At 57.1% G+C, this 18,277-nt stretch overlaps 6 protein-coding genes across 6 annotated transcripts; 2 read left to right on the top strand and 4 right to left on the bottom strand.

Annotated features, from left to right (window-relative positions):
- Positions 1–91: 91 nt before the first annotated feature.
- VTJ04DRAFT_1411 (uncharacterized protein) lies at positions 92–5,185 on the bottom strand (the record flags this gene model as incomplete). The annotated part of the gene is made up of 3 exons (XM_069359096.1): positions 92–4,308; positions 4,365–4,800; positions 4,862–5,185. 3 exons carry the CDS (start codon positions 5,183–5,185, stop codon positions 92–94), a joined length of 4,977 nt encoding a protein of 1,658 aa, XP_069224019.1.
- Positions 5,186–5,691: 506 nt separating this feature from the next.
- Positions 5,692–6,933, top strand: VTJ04DRAFT_1410 (uncharacterized protein; the record flags this gene model as incomplete). Its single annotated transcript, XM_069359095.1, has 1 exon — positions 5,692–6,933. One exon carries the CDS (start codon positions 5,692–5,694, stop codon positions 6,931–6,933), a length of 1,242 nt encoding a protein of 413 aa, XP_069224018.1.
- Positions 6,934–7,767: 834 nt separating this feature from the next.
- Positions 7,768–8,040, bottom strand: VTJ04DRAFT_1409 (uncharacterized protein; the record flags this gene model as incomplete). Its single annotated transcript, XM_069359093.1, has 1 exon — positions 7,768–8,040. The coding sequence occupies one exon, from the start codon at positions 8,038–8,040 to the stop codon at positions 7,768–7,770; it is 273 nt and encodes a 90-aa protein (XP_069224017.1).
- Positions 8,041–8,283: 243 nt separating this feature from the next.
- Positions 8,284–9,853, bottom strand: VTJ04DRAFT_1408 (uncharacterized protein; the record flags this gene model as incomplete). The annotated part of the gene is made up of 2 exons (XM_069359092.1): positions 8,284–9,484; positions 9,546–9,853. 2 exons carry the CDS (start codon positions 9,851–9,853, stop codon positions 8,284–8,286), a joined length of 1,509 nt encoding a protein of 502 aa, XP_069224016.1.
- Positions 9,854–10,345: 492 nt separating this feature from the next.
- VTJ04DRAFT_1407 (uncharacterized protein) lies at positions 10,346–10,703 on the top strand (the record flags this gene model as incomplete). Its single annotated transcript, XM_069359091.1, has 2 exons — positions 10,346–10,374; positions 10,493–10,703. The coding sequence occupies 2 exons, from the start codon at positions 10,346–10,348 to the stop codon at positions 10,701–10,703; spliced, it is 240 nt and encodes a 79-aa protein (XP_069224015.1).
- A 5,199-nt stretch (positions 10,704–15,902) lies between these two features.
- Positions 15,903–17,700, bottom strand: VTJ04DRAFT_1406 (uncharacterized protein; the record flags this gene model as incomplete). The annotated part of the gene is made up of 5 exons (XM_069359090.1): positions 15,903–16,290; positions 16,367–17,052; positions 17,115–17,192; positions 17,298–17,423; positions 17,551–17,700. The coding sequence occupies 5 exons, from the start codon at positions 17,698–17,700 to the stop codon at positions 15,903–15,905; spliced, it is 1,428 nt and encodes a 475-aa protein (XP_069224014.1).
- Between the last annotated feature and the right edge of the window lie 577 nt (positions 17,701–18,277).

Below are 18,277 nucleotides of genomic sequence, written 5' to 3'. Positions count from 1 at the left end.
ATCAATTTTTAACAATTACAACTAGAGGTAGGTATAGTTAACTCATGTTTCCCATAGTCATCAATTCAATCCCATCCCTCCCATTCCCCGTTCAACCATCAATCGGACACCTGTACTCCCTCCCACCACCCACCTCCTTACCAACAACCCCTTCCTTAGCCAGCAGCGCCTCGAGGCAGCTCTGGTGGTATATATGCCTGCACGCCAGCAGCACCAACGGCCCAAACGCTGCCTGTTGCCCTTCCCCTTTCGCAGAACTGCTTCCCTGCCCACCCTCGGCAGACGTCAACCCTTCATCCGCCAAACCACCCACCGTCCCAACTTCCACTGCTTTCCCTTTCCCCTTGCCCTCCTCCTCCTGCTTCACTCCACCCCCTTCCAACCCTCTTCCACCACTCCCCAAGAACCCATCCCCTGCCCTGTCCCCAAACAACCTCCTCTTCTTCTCCTCCCTCCTCCTCTCCTCCGCCTTCCTCCTCTCCTCCCACGCCTCGTACAACCCGGCCGCCCCGGGCACCCCGGGGCCCCAAACCCGTTTCCCGCACGCTTCGCACGTCGAACCCCGCGGCCTCCACCCGCGCTGCCGCAGCTCCACCGCCTCGGCCACCCCGACAAACAGCGACCGCTCCAGCAGCCGCCCCGAGAGCCGCAGCATCGCCTCCTCGTAGGCGTACGCCGAAAAGATGGACGCCAGCACCCCGCGCAGGTCCGCCACCGTCGGGGACGACGCGGCGGCCCGGGTGAGGAACGCGCGCAGGATGCGGAGGAAGGAGTAGTTGGTGCCGATCCCGATGGTGGGAGCAGCAGTAGCAGCGGCGGCGGCACCGGCTGGCGTTTCGCTTGGGAGAGGGGGTGGGGTTGTCGTAGATGCTGTGGAGGAAGAGAGGCCTGATCCCGGGGTGGATGTGCATGTCAGGAGCGCGGTGAAGGTGTTTTGGACGAGGGAGCGGAGGAGGGAGAGGAGCTTTTCCGCGTCGAGCGTGCCTGCTAGGCCATGACCGGCGGCGTCGCCGTTGGAGACCGACGGCGGTGCCGAGCCGGTGCTCGAAATGCTCTGCAGTGTCACCGACAGGCGCTTGGTGATCTGAACAGCAGCATCGATCAGGTCAAGCCACAGCTTTTCGTCCGTCGAAAGGGGTCCGTCCAACGACGATTTGGTGCTACCCCGCCGGCCCGGTCCCGGCCCCGAGGCTTTCGCCATCTTGGTTTGACCCTGACACAGCCATATCCCCACCAACACAAACTTGCGCAGCGCCTGCATCAGCTCCTCGGCCGACTCCTGAAGATCGCGCTCCTCCTTGCCATCCTCGTCGCGAGATCCCGCCAAGAGACCCTGCAACGCAGCCTCCAACGTCTCGAGGTGTTTAACTAGTCGCCCCATGGCCTCCTGGACCTGACCTTCCTTGGCCATCAGGATGACCGCCGCGTCGATCACGCCCGTCTCCTCCATGGTCGGGAGCAGCTGCTCCAGCCGGAGGTTCGACGACTGCACCAGGCCGACGTACTCAGACACGTGTCCCGGGTCGAACCGGCACATGAGCCTGAGATACTGCTCCACGAGCGCCGTATCCGTGGAGCGGCCGTTGGCGTGAGCTTCATGGGCCTCGTTGTTGGGCTCGAGGATCGCCTTCAGATACTTGTATTGCAAATCAGGCTCCGACGCCACCGCATCCAACACGTGCTGGTGCAGCTCCGGAGCGTGCTTTGCCACCGTCGTGGCAGCCATGGCGGGGTTGACCTCGACCAGCTGCGCGGCACATTGCTGGATGGCCTGGTGAATGTCCTGGACCTGCCGCCGCGTGAGCCCTGCCTGGGGTCTGAGATAGACATCAATGCAGTTAAACACGTCCTCTTGGTCCTCGGGATCCTCAAAGTAGGTCTGAATGAGCTTGCCGTACTGCTTCTCGCTGCGGTATATGCGCTTCAAGATGCGGAAGAAGCCAGCCTCTCTGAAGAGAGGGATGAGCTCCGTCACGTCCGGGGGCTGGTACACCGACAGCAAATACTCGGCGCTGAGCTGGGCATCCTCGGCCAGATCCCGGCCAGGATACTTGCACAGTCCGACCAACACTTTGGTCAGCGTGGAGCCCGGGAACAGCAAGTATTGCGGGTATTTGGGGAGGTTCCTGGCGATGAACATGTCCAGGTAAATGGTATCGTGGGGGCCGAAGTCGGAGGGGTTCATGATCTCCATGAGAATCGAGGCGATGTATTGCCGATCCACCGTCATGCCAAACACCTGCTCTTCGGGCAGGTCCCGTCCCGAGGCCCCGGTAGTCTTCTCGGGCGAGTCGTTAAGAAAAGAATCCTCGAACGCCTCGTTGAGTGCGCTCAGAAAGCTGGCGGCGTCAAAGTTCAGGATCAGCCTGAGATAGGGAAATGAGGGCTCCTGAGACTGATTTGGCCGAGTAAGGAGGCGTTTGTTGCTGCCTTTCGGCCATTTGATGCTCTTTCCCGAGAACAGCAGCCAGTAAAGCTCCGCTTTCGCCTTTTGCGCGACCTCTTCGTCGAGGGGTTCGCCAGTGGGATACACACGGCCGGTGAGGATGTAGGAAAGGTATGGAAATATCTTGAGGGCGTTGACCGCCCGCATCTCGGTCTCGGCATCGTCAGTGTGCTGGCCTTCCTGGCTCAACGGGACAAGAAGCGCAAGAAGATCGAAGAAAGGGGTGATAAAGTCGTTTAATGCCTGGTTCCAGACATAGAGAAGGGCATCATACAAGCCGTGGTGCTTGCAGAGCGACGTAATCTGATCCAGATCGAGCGTCATGGTGTCCATGTGGCAGATCATTTCCTCGAGACGACTCTCCCAGCCCTTGCCCGCAAAGTGGCTTGTTAAGGCTTTCACGACCACTGGAGGAACGGCCGTGATGGATCCATCCAGGATGTATGGCTCGAGAGTCTCCAGAAAGATGCCCTGCACACCGGCATCCTCGTACGATTCGTATACATCGTCAAACAAGATATCGACATCTCCAACAGCTAGAGCGGCGACAAAGCACGTCTCTGCCAGTTCTTGGAGATGCGCGTCATCGATGGATCCGGGATTCTTCTGCCTCTGTCCGAATGCGTATTTCAGCGACGCACGCATAATCTCCAGCAGCTTGTCCCGGACCATGGCATGCCTAGATTCTGCGTCCTCCGGCAACCCGACCGTGAGTTTGTTGGCATCGCCGGTGTAGTATGAAGTCGCCAATTTAATGGCGCCGACATAGTCTCCATTGTCCATGAGCGCGATGAGCCGATCTGCCCAGTTGGACAATGCGCCAATGGAAACGTCGTTGAAGCCGAGGAGGAACAACCGGCCCTTGTACGTTTTGAAGCTCATGTAGAAGGCGTCCGCCACGACGCCGTGCATGGATGGGTCCTCTTCATCCAGGTTCTCGACGAGGTCGCTCAGCTGCTTGGAGAACAAGTCGACGCGATAGATGTGTTTGTGCATGAGGTCAAACGCCTCCGTCATGCGCATGCTCCGATCTTCCAACACAATCATGCGCTGGGAGATGGTGAGCACCGTCAGCACCGAGCGGCTTAGCCACTGGACGGCGACAATGGGTTCCTCGCACTTCCACCGGCTGCGGGCCCGGAACTTGAGACTCGGCGGCTTGTCCTTATCGTCAGCCGGAATCTCATCCACGTCCAAAACTGTGAGCACGTTGGACCAGCAGTAGACCAGCTTGACCTTGGAGACATTGCTCCCGGTGACCGGGTCGGGGACTTTGAGCTTGACGGCAGGGAACCAAGCCAAACACCCCGTCAGGGCGCTATGAGCGGCTACCTCCTTGGGCCGGGCGGACTTGTGTTGGGTCTGAGCGATGGGCGTGGTAGAGACGATGACAAGAAGGTAGGGGGTGAGCATCGCGGTGAGACCCATGGTGTCGGTGGCCATCTCGACGTTGCCGAGAGGGAGCGAGGCGAAGGCCAGCACTGTGCTCGGCTTCAACGTCTTGCCGGGCGGAGGCTTGGCGTCTGGATAACGGCCCAAGATTCTCGTCGTCTTGACTGTCCGGCCTAACGCTCCAGTGCCCCTGGTTGCCAGGTGCGAGAACGCCATCCCCCTATCATCGGCAGATACAAGAGCAGTGTGCCTTGTGCCGAGGAACCCCAGGTGAGTGATTTTGACGTCTGGGACGTGTCCATCGGCGGTCCTGTTGGCCATTTGAGCAGGGTCCAAGTGCGGAATGCTGAGGAACGGCTTCGCGGGGCGTGTGGTATCCCAGGTAAAGATGGTGCCGTTCTCGTGGCCACCGGCGATGGTGGTATGATCTGCCGATATCGCGATGGCCGTGATGGCGCCGGATTCGACAGCTAAGCGCGTCAGCACAGATAAAAGCCACCAATACCCACAGAGAAAGATATCCAACCTTTGGTCCCCGGCCCAAGAATCATCTTGAGATTTTGGTTGTAATCAAAGACCAAGATAATGCCTTTCGAGGTTCCCAGGACGATGTTGGCCGAGACGGCCAGACAAGTAGGGGTTCCGAAGCTTCTTTTGCCTGCCTCGGAGAACACCTGGCCATTGAGTTTCCTCAACTTGGTCCACCTCACCACCTCCCATGGGGGTGTCTGGGTCTCAGTGTCCGCTTGGTCGAAGGACAGCTGGCTGACTAGCGAGACATTTCGGCTGTGCCCGGACAGGAAGGCTGGTGAAGAGGGACGGGGCGAGGAGAGAAATGGAGAGGATATCCTCGATTGAAACCGCTGGTCGAAGGGGCGGAACGAAGGGGTCGGACTGCTGTAGCTAGGTCGTATGGCAAGCGAGGGTGGCAGGCTACTGCTCGGGGAAGATATCGCGGAGCCCTGTGACCAGAGGGTCAGCCATCTGCCATGCGGTCGGCTGGGCTGGTGGGCGTCCACATACTTGAACTGACGGAGTATCATCTGGAATGGAGAGCATGGAGCCCTGCGGGCTTGTAGCAAGCATTGCGACAGCAGCGCCGGCAGAGCCGGTCGCTGCCGCTGGTGTCAGTGACGCAGTGCCATGCTCAGCCTCAGGTTCTGGAGAGTCGCCGGTGGTCTCGTCGTGTTCGGAAAAGTCGGCCAGGCGGTCCTCGTCCCGGTCGCCCTTTATGGTCTCTTCATCGCTTGCGCTGGAGCTCGCATCATCGGGGCGAGCTTGAGTGGGTGCGTAGTCGGCCATGTTGCTCGGTGCATCATCGTCCTCATGGGAAAGATTCGAACTCATAAGGCTTCTGGTTTGAGAGGCATTGCTCCAGGTTGCAACACTGATTCTCCCAGGACACCCGGGGATTGCTGTTAGTAGTAAATCTGGTGGACGTGGGCGTTCATGGGTTGACGTCTAAAGCCAGTTGACGTTGCCCTCGTGGAGGGTTGCAAGTGAGGTGGGAGCTTCAGTCGAAGGTGGGACGTTCAGTGAGAAGTGGACCTGATGAGCGCCGCTGATGGAGCTCCCCCTGCTGTTCCGGCCACCGCAGGCTCCAGGGCCCCCGCTGTCCCTTGCGCTGAAGGTGCCGCTGGACGGCCAACCAAGGTGCAGCAACAGCGCCAGGGACAGCGAACCAATCCTTATCGATAAGGCAACCTCAACCTCACCTTGACTCCCATTCGTTTCTTTCCGCCATCCTCGGAACAATTCATCAACGTTGCCAACTCTGCAAAACATCTTCATCTTCTCCTCACAATCTTCACTATCCATCGGCCGAGGTAGGCGATACCGCCATCAAATCAATCATGGCCTCCATCGGGCCCCAGCTCCCTCCCCATCTTCAGAAACGCAAGCGCACTCCCGACGACGACAGCGACCATGATGCGCCCGGCTCCCCTCCACCCAAGGCTTTGCGCCGCGATGATCCGGATGAGATCCCACTAGACGACGATTCCGATGATGATTTCGGTCCGCAAGCTCCCGGTCCTAGCCGGCCAGATACCAAATCGCCGCGGCCTGGTCCCGCCATAGGTCCAACTCTTCCTCCAACCACCGCGTCCAACTCAACATCATCGCCTGAAACCAAGCCGCGCTCCAAACCAATCGGCCCTTCCCTCCCTGGCCCAACCCCAACAACAACAAACACCGACGGAATCCCTCTCGACTCCGACTCCGACGCCGACTCCTCCCCAACCGGGCCCGCTCCTCCCTCCCGAACCATCGGCCCTGCACCACCACCTCCTCCTTCTCCCCCAGCCCCAAAGCGCGTCCTCGGCCCAGCACTCCCTCCCGCCCCCCACTCCGAACGCCCAACCACCAACCCCGACTCGGACTCGGTCTCGGACTCGGACTCGGACGACGACTGGGGTCCCTCCCTCCCCGGCGCCGCCGGACCATCCAGACCCGTCGGCCCCTCCCTACCGCAACCCTCCTTCGCCGACTCCGAGCCATCCTCTTCCGCCCCGAAGCGTGACGACTGGATGCTCGCCCCGCCTCCCTCCGACAGCCGCGCACGCGCGCCCGATCCGACCAAGCTCAAAGCGCGGCGCTTCGCCAGCGGTCCGCGCGCCGCGACCGAGGCCCGACAAGGTGGCGGGATCAGCTCCATCTGGACAGAGACTCCCGAAGAAAAAGCCCGCCGGCTGGCCAACGCCGTGCTGGGCAGGGAAGACCCGAGCAGCAAGCCCCCTCCTAGCAACAACCACCAGCCCAGCACCACCGCCGCCAGTGGCCGTAAGCTAGACGAATCCCGCGTCAAAGCCTACGTTGAGCAAACCCGCGGCCGGAGCCTGGTTGAGGAACACCAAGCGGCGCGAGCCCAGGCGCGGGCGGGGGCAACGCTGGCGCGGAACCGGGACGACGCGAGATGGGGCAAGAAGGGCGGGGAGGTGGACGAATTGGAGGAGGAAGACGACCCGAGCAAGCGCGCCTTCGATTGGGAGAAGGACATGAAGGTGGGCGGACGCATCACGCACGCCCAGCGGCGCGAGCTGCTGAACCGGGCGGCAAATTTTGGGAATCGCTTCCAGAGTGGGAAGTATCTATGATTTCGGAGCTGCTGTGTACCTGTATAAAGTAGTATAGAGAGATGGGAAGGGCAGGTGAGTGTTTGGTTAATTAACCAAATCTAAATCTCCCATGACGCTCTCAACAGGATATTACGGCACTGTTGTATAGATGTATCAGTTCAATGCTCAAACTCCCATAACATCAAAACCACACTCATGATAACTACTCGGCTCTGAGACTCATGAAACATGGATCATGAACTGGGCCGGATTGTACTCTCGCCATCCTCTCTCCCTCCACCCCATAGGTAGTACGTGCGTACCACCAAAAAAACAAAACCATACACGCATCGCAAACTCCCAAGAACCCCATCGCTTCAACCAGGCATGTAGGCAGGCAGGCAGGCATCTCTACGGTGTATCGCTAGAACCCATCTCGGCTGTTCATTCATAGGTTATCCATTGATTCCTACTCCCTCAACTACTACTAGGTAGCCTCCCATGATCCTATGACAACCCGTCGCTAAAACCATCCGACAATTCCCAACCCTCATCATGCCCTCCCTATCTCTCCAACAAAGAAATCAGTCCATCCATCCGAGATACCCAATGTACCCTCCCCACCTTCGCTCGCAAAATTCACCAGTGTGCGCATAACCCGCCGAATAACACAAAAAACACACAAAAACAAAAACAAAAACACCCTGATAACTCCATACCAGTAGCACGTCGCAACAAACCCCTGGGGGAGGGGGCTGAAAACAGGACTCAGTGCTACATGTATAAATTCCCCCTCCGGTCAATGACAAACCCAAATAACAGAAAGGAAAACAACCCCGCGGGTGTTATGCATTGATGAGGTGATGAGATTGATCAATGTGGTCGTAGGGGATGCGTGTGGATGTGCGCATGTGTCGATATTCGTGTGAGGGTAAAGTAGGGGATAGTGAAGGAGGTAAAAGGAGGAATAAGGTGCACCGGCGGGGATGTACGTAAGGTCGAGTTCGAGTATGGGGCTGCGTTGGCGATTAAATATGATGGTGAGACTATTGTCGGTTGATCATGCGGTGAAGTCAAATTGTGGCCATTGCTGCTGTCGCCGGTTGCGTCCATTTCCGCCCGGACAAGCCGCAAGACGACAATCATCTCTCCATCGTCAAGTGATTATGGCCCGCGAACAGGACCCAGCAAGAGCCAACAAGTCCTCGACCATCAACCAACAGCAGTCCAGGAAATCATGTCGGAGTGTGTGTGTGTACATCGCCATAAATGTAAGCGGATAAAGGAGAATGTGAGGCTAGACAAGGCTCATAAGTGGTGGGTATCATGCGAAGCAAGGAATCGCAGCCATCAAATAAAACAGACAAGACCCGCGGGTCCTGGCCGCGGTCATCTCTGCGAGCCCCGAACGCCGGCCTCTAGCTGCGATGGCGTGGCAGTCGGGTTGGCGCCGGATTCCGCCGCGCCGTTCTGGGCATCGCCGTCCTGGTTTCTGCCCCGGCGGAAAACGTTCCTAATGCCAGACAAAACGCCACGAGATGCGGAAGCCGGCGCCTCGCCGGTTGCGACAGGAGCCGGAGGAGCCGGGGGCGCCGGCGGAGGGTTCCGATGCCTGTGCCGATCCGAGCGGCCGGAACGACCGTCTCGGTTCCGTGACGAGCGGCCTTGCCGGCCCGAGTCTGACTGGTTCCAGCTCGTCCGGTCAGAGGACAAAAATGGAGACAGCACATGCCGTCGCGTACGCGAACTCGGTGCATGATCGTCCGGCAGCGTCGAATTGGCCATGCTGAACGGGTCCGTGGAGCCTCCCCCAGAAGCACCCTCGGCCTCCGGAGGTGGTGGAGGGCGGGGTTTTGGGGTGTAGTAGTCGGTCTTGCACAGGGGACAGCATGCACGCCGGGTTGTCAGCCACGGGTCAATGCAAACAGCATGGAAAGCATGGCCGCAAGTCAAGCCCCGAACATCATCGTCGTCCTCGAGTGTGTCGATGCAGATAGCACAGGTATCGCCGGAGGTACCGAGGCATTCGGGCGGAAGGGGCGGCTCGATGCGTTCATCTTCGTCGTGGTCGTCGTCGTGGCTCGACTGCTTCTGACCGTCGGGATCGCGGTTCGATTCGGTTGATGCACGGTGAAGCCCGGCTACGGTGCTCGAGGTGCTCTCCTTTGGAACATGCGTCGGGCTCCGGACTGCAGGCTTTTCGGCTGTCGATGGGGTGGAATCCTCGCTGTTTTCTGCGGCGCGGGTGGCTGTCGCACTCGTCGTTGGCCTGTCATCGGTCGACGTGCGCTCCTTAGATAACGTCTCGGAAAGCACTCCTTCGGCCTCGCGAATGCTGTTCGGCCGGCTCGAAGGGGCTGAAACACCGCCCTGCGTCGGCAAACCGTTCCGCGCGCGGCTGGCCACCCACGTCTTGTACTTGAGCATGGGGAATTTTTCATTAACTTCGTCGATGGGCATTAGTTTCTTTTCCCTCCGCCGGCGATGCGGGCGCGGCATGTTCTGCATGTCGATGGGATCCCCATCGTCGTTCCGCAAAGCGCGGTTCCGCGCATTATACCTAAAGCAGTACTTTACGCCGACGATGATCCTGCGACGTGTCCGTGTCAGTTTTTGAGGGTCGCTCTCACGACGAGACATCGGAGACTGACCATAGGTTGGTGAAGACGACGCCGAATCCGAGCGCGACAAAGAATAGCAGCGATGACTGGTTTCCATTACTATTGTTTGAGTTATCCCCTGAGGGACCGCTGTTGACCAGGTTGGGTGGCAGTGTCTCGGTCGTGGTGGGCGAGGCAGAACTGGATGTGGGAAGAGGCGGCACACTGGTACTCGATGGGGCGGTCGAGAAAGGATCCGCCAGAGAGGTTGGGGAAACAATGCTGGTCAGGGCCGTGTCAACGGCCTGCCTGGCGACGATGCGCGCAGCCGCCAGGACGTCGGAGTTGAGAAATGCCATGTCGCCGAACGGTGGATTCACGGCTCAGGGGTTGATGTGAACGGAATCACGGGCACAGGGCGGCCATCAGGCGATTATCATGGTCGATGAGTTCAGCGACGGGCATGAGGTTGGTGGTGGTGGTGGGTGAGTGTAGTCGTCGTTGTCGTTGTCGTTGTCGTTGTCGTTGTCGTCGCCGTCGAGTCTGAGAGTCGGGGGGCTCGATGCGCGAGTCGGGTCCGGCTGACGTGCCAACGAGGCTCAATCCAGATCCAGGTCGAGGACTGGATAAAGTGTGGCGAAACCTAAGCCGGAGTGAATCCCTTCCAACGGGTCTGGGAAACACTTTTTTGTTGGCCGGCGAGGCGATGGACCCGAGCCTCAAGTTCGGGAGTCGGGCTTTCGGCCTGGACGATGGATGCAGCTGGTAGAATGAGGTCAAGGAGTGGAGAAAGGCATGGCCAGGTTTTTGGAGGGGGGACAAAGGGAACTTGAATGCGAGGAAGAGGCAAAATGGACTGGGAAGGCTGGGCCCGGCTGAGGTGAGCACAGAGAGAAGTGAACAACGGGCAACCAGGAAAGCACAGAGCGCCGAGCACAGAGCACTGCGACCCTTTGGCCCTTTGCCCGCTGAGGGCAAAAGATGGACGGGCAGCGCAGGTGCAGGGGCTGGGGCTGGGATGTTTCCGGGCAGGTGGCGGGTTGCCCTTGTGTCGCAAACCGTGGATTGGACGGCAAGTGGAGGGAGGGCGGGTCGGCGCTGGTCTGTGCCATCGATTGGAAGGACCTCGGGGAACCATGCCCCACCGCACACTGCGCCTGCCTCCGTCTTGCCCAGAGCGCCCGCTGGAAGAACACAAGTGACAAGTGAATTGGGAAACAATGGCCTGCTCTGGACTGTGTGGATGGATTGGGAAAGCGACGAACGGGAGAGAATGGGGGCTGGATCCAGTTCCATCGACCTGTTCCGCTGGACAGTGTGGATGGACGGACATCGGCCGTCCGTTTCACTTCATTTTCTTTCCCATTCTTGCATTCGTCAATTCGTCCCATTCGTCCCACAATCGGCGGTTCATCCGTTCATCGTGCCCAGAATACGCTGGAACTGGGACACTGGAACACTCATCTCAAAATCTCAAACCAGCTGCCAACCTGGGCATTTCGGAGGCTTGAAACCATGGACGGCGAGCCAGAGAAACAACGGACATGACAATCAACAACTGACTGACGCAGCCGCTTCTCGGACATGACAGGACCACCGAGCCGCACACAATAATGTCAGCCATCCAATGTTGGACGCCCATTGTTCATCTCACCCTCCAGGCATGAAACGGGTGTTTATCCGTTTGTTCAATGCAGCTTATGGCAAATCGGCCTGTCTAACAAACAATCGAAATGACAACGAGCACATCGTGCACAGAACATCCATGGATCTTGATCTCGTCAACCTTTTTGTCTCGTCCATCGAAATCGAAACGAACGCACTGGACTCCCCTCCGTCGAGTGCAACCGTGCCCCGTTAGATGCGACAGCCAAAATCGCCAAGCGTGGAGACAAGCGCGGAACAAGCGGGACGCCCGCGCCTAAAGCCCCATGCATCCAGGCTCGTCTGGGCAGGCATTGGAACGGAGGGGTAAGGATGAGCGTCCTGAAACTCTGTGACGGCAGCAGGGCGACAAGCATGGGATCACACATCTGTCGCTGTCATTGGAGGGGGAGGGGAAGAGGCAGTTTTCCATTTGGAATAATCCATGTTTGCGCGCAGATCTGGTCCTCTTTCGCATCTCAGCTCCAGATGTCAACATGTTGGAGTTGGATTTGTCTTGTGGTGTTTTGTTTCTTGCCTGGACCACAAAAATTGAACACTTTGCAACGAGCCCGCCCCCTCCGTTTCTCTTACCACCCATCCATCTCAGTCGGGATGAGGAGAGGAGCCATTAATTGACGCTGGACAACCCAACACCCGCTTCCGTGCTCGCTTTCCCCTTGGCTGACTGAAATATCCGGCGTCGACTTGCTGCTCCGTCAGGTCGCATATTGCTACTACTCCCTGCGTAAGGACGCCTTGTGCCTGAATTTAGGATTCCGACGTGGCACAGGGTGATGTGCATTTCGAGATCATCCCTACGCCGCCAACCCAACCGACGATCGAGGCAAGGGGAAATGTAGGAAGGCCGACGGAGAAAGTATATTATCCATGCAGGACATTTCTTCTCTTACGCTGAGAGCCCTCTCTCTGTATGTATAAACTTCTTCATAAGAAGATGCACATAAGAACTGGCTAGGCATGTGGCTGCATACCTTACTGTGTCCTTGGACTTGCTTACACCCACCTTGGCGTCGTGGGAGAGCTGCAACGGCTGCTCGTGATCAGGCCGTCCAAGCCAGAGCCGTGGCTCGGCGACCAAGGCGAGGCCACGAGAAGTCAGGCCTCATCCGACGCACCCAAAACGGCAGGATGATTGCGAATGTTTTGGAGGGGGAATGGACGTCAACGAGGTCACACTGCAGCCCAACACCTGCAAGCTGCTCACTAGTAAAGAGTAGGGTCTGTTTCCGTAGATTTCTCGCTCAGTCTCTCTCCCAAGCACGCACACACAACCTGTCCTCATGGCAAAAGAGAAAGCTCGGCGCGGTCCGACCATAAGTCAAACACGCGGGTGTGGGTGCATCCAAAAACTTGGTTATACCAAGTTTGTCTCCGTGGTGAGGAATCAAGACCTGGTGCCAACCACTAAATTCTGCAGATGATCTCGATAGTCTCCGGGTCGCCCCGACGAACCTAACTACCTAGGTGACCAAGGAGATGGATACAGTATTTAGTGGCTCTTGCTGTGTCGGATGATATGACGTTAGCCTGCAGGTTTGGTCTTCATATGCCGGACTCAACATGGTGATCGCGTGCCTCCCCCTCACGGAGTCTCGACCGACAGCTTTGCCTCGGTGGATGAAGGTGAAGTCGTAGTATTATGCATAACGTCGACCATGCTCCAAGTTCAAAAGTAGCACACAAAAACACTCTCTTGCCATCCTTTTTGATCTGTTCATGTACATAAATCACTGACTGCACAACCCACCACGTTGACGTTGATAAGTCAGCGGGGCTGAGCAACGCCGACGTCACAAACCTCAACGGGCATTGTACAACGCAGGGTACAGGACACCTTCCTCTTGGCGGCGACGATCCAGACCATCCAAAGACCTGGCAAAAGGATGGTTTGTGACCTGTCTAGCTGGTGAAGAAGAAGCAGGTGGGAGTAGGAGGTAGGAGCAAGGCCGACGATACCGAACTATTCTCTGCTATACGATCTACCCACATGATCAGGGACCATCCCATCCTTCCTGGGCAGTGGTGCCCTGCCGATTCGCCCAACGGTCGCCCGCCCGCCCATCAACGACAAATGGGATGCAAAGGAACATGATGGATTTGAGAGGCAAACGTCCATTTCGTGATCGTGACGTCGTAGTGTTGGTGTAACCCCCCGCGTGTTCAAATGCCGAGCTGTGACCCTGTCGTTCATATCATCTCGCAGATAGTACTTAACTAGCCACATATTTTAGCGTGGCCATATCTATCTACTACCTTGAGGGCAAGGTGGTGTGAGCAATGAAATGAGACGTGAACAATAGCAACGAAGCTTCGGGAATGTTTGGGATATGGATGGGTAGATGATTGGATGGATTGGTTAGCTCTTCCTTGTCCTCCTCCCGAGCATGCCGGACTCCCGCCTGTATCCAGGGCCACGTTTTGCGTGTAACGCTTGCAGGTCCACGGGTGGTGGAACTTTTTTTCTTCAAATCCACATGAAATGACATCAGAGGTCGTCAATGGAATGCTCCGTCGGTCATCTCAAAGAACCTACCTTACCTAAGTGCTGTACCAACAAAAGTGCTCGGGTGAAACAAGTCCGAGGACCGAGGACAGACGCTTTGTCTGCTAAGAAACCTGGGTTAGGGTTCTACAAGTTTCCTCTCGATCACTAACACATCATCTCTGTTACTTCTGGAGGTATGGGAGAGTTAAAACAATCTCCTTGTTGTCTATCATTGAAGGAGATCACCTTGTCACCGCTACGACAAACTCGAAGGGTGCTGCCATGGTTCTAACGATACTATCCCGTGTTATGTTCAAATGTATCTCAGCTTACTAAGAGCATGAAGTGTACAAATGACGTCTGCTCATACACCTCTATACCCTGCATCACATGCAAGGTGATAGTACGTAGGTAGTTATCTATAGGTGGACAGGAGAGACAACATCCTTTCGATCAACGTTAAACAACGGCCCGGTCGTCCAGCTTCCCCCTTCCACGGTCCAACCTAGAAGATTAGTGTAGGCATAGCTTATAGGTATCACTCCTCTGATGTCATCGTCAGACGGACTTACGTATATTCATCCCCTCAACGACTCCGTGCTCCGTGCTCCGTGTCAACAAAGATGTACCACGAAAGCCGTCAAGGTAGTCAGTGAAGTGGCTGTGTACCTATCTCCAGCTGTCACGGCCAGGTTCCCGACGACATCCGGGGACACTAACAACATTATGCCAGGCGGTTTCATAGTCCCGAGGATGCCGGTTCCTCTTCATGGATGGACGTATGTATCACCAAGCAACGTCATCTGTCGTCCATGACGTGGCTGGCTCCAGCCATATGGCATGGCATCGTAAATGGGGCTTGATGGTATGTGTATGCTGTACACAACACACACACATACACACTAACGTGCCCATTCATCATCGCCGTCGGGTGGAAAGGAAGGAGAGCGGTGGCTTGTTTGACCTAAAACCTCATGTCTCCAGGTAACCGGTTCAAGGAAACTTTATGTAGAATGACACTGGGAATAGTCCTTCGCTGGTAGTAATTAGTCAGAATGTGCCATGAGCACACGACAAGCTCGTCCACAGCCGAATAGACGACGACAACGACGACGAGAACGATGAGATAATGGTAGACAGGTTCTACGTCCTTCTCAAGCAGCGAGAAGGAGGTTGTCTGCAATTTTAGCAGAGATAATATCTTGTAGCAAGTACGTCTTCAACATCCATGTCAACTACTATCGACATTATTCCTGCGCCACTGACCATCACTGAGATCCGACACTTTTATAATATACGTGGTGAGCTACCCGCCAAGGTGCTTGGCCCAACAAAGGAGAATTCCCAATCAAAAGACCCTCCTTCACAACACTCTGACTCTGACGGACTGACGTAGTGGGTACTGATGAAGCCAGATCAAGCTGGGCGGAAGACAATCGTAAATCATGAAGCATCAGTTGAGCTTGTGATGATTTCTCTGATGGAGATAAAACTGCGGTGGCCAAACAGGAGAGAATATTATAACGACCCATAGTTGGCCGAGGTGCTGCTCACCATGGGTTTGACAGCCAACGTGGTGCCAAGGTGAAGGCCAGATAGGATGGCAACAACCAGTTAGTCTCCTATCGAGTCCATGGTGGGATCTCAACCTAAAGACTCCCATCCCAAGGCCAACCTCTCTCATATCCAGCCCAAGAGAGGAGTAGGCAACCTCAGATAGCTTCTGTTCCGAGCCAGGTTCCTCCTTAAGCTCTCCCCGTACCTTAACGCTCAACATAATTTCACGCAACCACTACATGATATAGGTAGGGAGGCATTGTCACGGCGAGCAGCAACATCGACAACAGCCCACACAACCTCATCTCGCACAAAGGAAACCCGATCGATGCATCTATGTCTACCCGCCCGCACCCCCTACAGTACAATTCATGTGTGTGTGGTTTGGGCTCGGATGCAACACACCCACCCAATTATAATACACTTGAACCCGGGCGCCTCTCTCTCTCCTCCCCTCTCCTCTCTCTGTTTTCCCGCTTCCGTTTGTTTCCTACCCCATACCACACGTTGAATTGGCCTCCTTTTTTTCTATCTCTCTTCTCCAAGAAAGATGATCACGCGTGCCGCCGTCGAAGGAAGCCCGAGTGGAAAGGCCCCGATAACTTTTGTAGTTTCTCTTTTTTGTGTCCCCTGCCCAGAAACATCAAGCACTATTCACATTCCAACCAAGTCCGATCCCGAGCTCTCTCGCCTTCATCTTAGAAGTTCCTGCTCATATCGGCGCGGATGCGAGCATAGTCGAACAGGCCCTCGATGCTGCCGACGGCGCTAACGGCGACGTCCTGGTCCCAGAGTTTCCTGTTGGCGAAGTCCATGACGTCCTTCTCGGTGATGGCGTCGATGATCTTCTCGATCTCGGCCGGGCTCTTGCGGCGGCCAGTGGTGATGATCTGGCGGCCAATGTCCTCGGCGACGGCGGTGGTGCCGTCCAGTGAGAGCAGGATGGAGGCCTTGAGCTGAGCCTTGGCGCGCTCAACCTCAGCCTCGGTCACGTTGCCGGACAGACGAGACCACTCGCGGAGGGCGAAGTGAACGAGGTCGTCGATCTGGTGGAGCTTGTCGGTGACGAGGTAGATACCCCAGAGACTAAGCAGAGAGTGCAAGTTAGCTTGCTTCATTCACGGAATATATCAGTGAAAAAATAAATTGAGCAGAAACATACCCAGTGTCGCTGTAGCTGGTAGAGAAGCTCATGAAGCTGTTGGCAAGGTCGTTCTTGTGGACAATGCCGCTCAGCTTGCTGCCCTGGTGCGGGGCGTTGCCGAGAGCCTTGTCGTAGTTGCCAACGATGGCCTGGGCGACGAGGGCAGTGAAGTAATCCGGGTCGTTCCAGCTCACACCCTCAACGGCGATGGCAATGTTGGCGGTGGGGATGGTGTCGTCGCGGATGCGGACATCGGAGCCAATGAAGTCGGGCTTCTTCTTGGACTCGAGGTAGGCGAGGGTCTCGGGGGCCTTGGCGGGAAGCTTGGAGAAGTACTTCTCGGCCATCTCGACGAGCTGCTGGTGAGGGACGCCGCCGGCGCCGACGAGGACCATGCGGTCGGCGGTGTAGTTGTTCTTGATGTAGTTGACGAGCTCGGTGCGGGTGATGTCGCGGATGTTCTCACGGGGGCCCAGGATGGTGCGGCCGAGGGGCTGGCCCTGGTAGGCGGTGGCGTGGAGGTGGTCAAAGACGACCTCCTCGAGCTGCTTCTCGACCTCCTCGGACTCGCGCAGGATAACATCACGCTCGCGCTCGATGGCGCTCTCCTCGAGCTTGGAGTTCTGGAGAATATCCTGGAGAATGTCGACGCACTTGGGGACATCCTCGTTAAGAGCCTTGGCGAAATAGACGGTGTTCTCGCGCTGTGGGATGGGGTTAGCGAGCCGGCCGGCTGGCGAGGAGAGAGGGGTAAGTAATGACGAACCGAGGTGTAGGCGTTCAGGTGGGCGCCCATGTTCTCGATCTCGAGCTCCAGCTGCTGCTGTGTCCGCGAAGTAGTACCCTATGCGCGGCCAGTCGACGGTCAGCCCAGATCTACCGTCCTCTTCTTTCCGTAGCCGTCTTCCAACTCTCTGATTTTTCTCTCTCATGATCCGTCCATCCATACCTTGAAGGCGAGGTGCTCGAGGAAGTGGGCGGTGCCGTTCGTCTCGGCAGTCTCGGCGCGGGAGCCGGCATCGATCCACATGCCGACGGTCGAGGTCTGGGCATAGGGGGAGTACTGGGTCGCGACCTGATCAGGGGAAGCAAAGCCGGAGTCAGCGCTCTGTGGTCGGCGGGGTGAGGTGGTGGGCGAGGGGCCAATTTGCGGCGGGCCGGGGGGCAGCAAACGGCAGCAAGCAGCAGGACGGGGAGCTCACCGTCAGGCCATTCTTGAGGGTGGTGGTCTCGGTCTTGAAGGCGGGAGCATGGTGCGGCGTCGCCAGGCCTCGCCTGAAGGGGACCGAGAGGCCCGGGGCGCGGGCGCGGAGGCCCTTGGAGAGGTTGAGAGCAAGTCTCCGGGAGGCCATGGGAGGCTATGGAGGTGGAAGTGAGGGGAGGGAGGGGTCGGATGGGCGGGCAATTGGGACAATTGCGGTGGTTGACAGAGTCAAGGAGGTTGAGGTCTCCTCACTTTGGGTTCCCGGCTGCGGAAGCGGGTGCGGATGCTGTCAAAATCTGGAGCAGTTGCAAGCACTGAGAGGTTGAGCAGCCGGGGCGTACAGAGTAATTTTTGCCGCAACCTGACTTGTTGCAAGGCAATGGGCTCTCGGGATGGGCCGGGCCAAAAGCTGCGGGTGGGGCCCGGGAAGCTTCCAATGTCACGTGCGGCAGCTGCCCGTCGTCCGGCGCCGTTTCTTGGCATTTGGAAATTGGGAGCGTGTGATTGGCTGAGCTGGGCTCGGTGGTCCGAGCTCCATCTCGATCTTGGACAATCGAGGGGAAGCTACAGCTGCGCAGTGATGCAACAGCCAGGGCATGGCAACAGCGTCCAACAGACAATTGGACATGATAACTTGGTCGCGTGCCAGTTAAAGAGCATGTCTTTGCCGCGTACATCTGTTTGGAGCCTCCTAAGCATTAATCAAAGTTATTCTTGAAAAGGCT

The sequence above is a fragment of the Mycothermus thermophilus genome (assembly GCF_041956435.1).
Source record: "Mycothermus thermophilus strain CBS 625.91 unplaced genomic scaffold VTJ04scaffold_1, whole genome shotgun sequence".
NCBI classification, from domain to species: domain Eukaryota; kingdom Fungi; phylum Ascomycota; class Sordariomycetes; order Sordariales; family Chaetomiaceae; genus Mycothermus; species Mycothermus thermophilus.
This window is presented reverse-complemented; position numbering and strand designations above follow the sequence as displayed.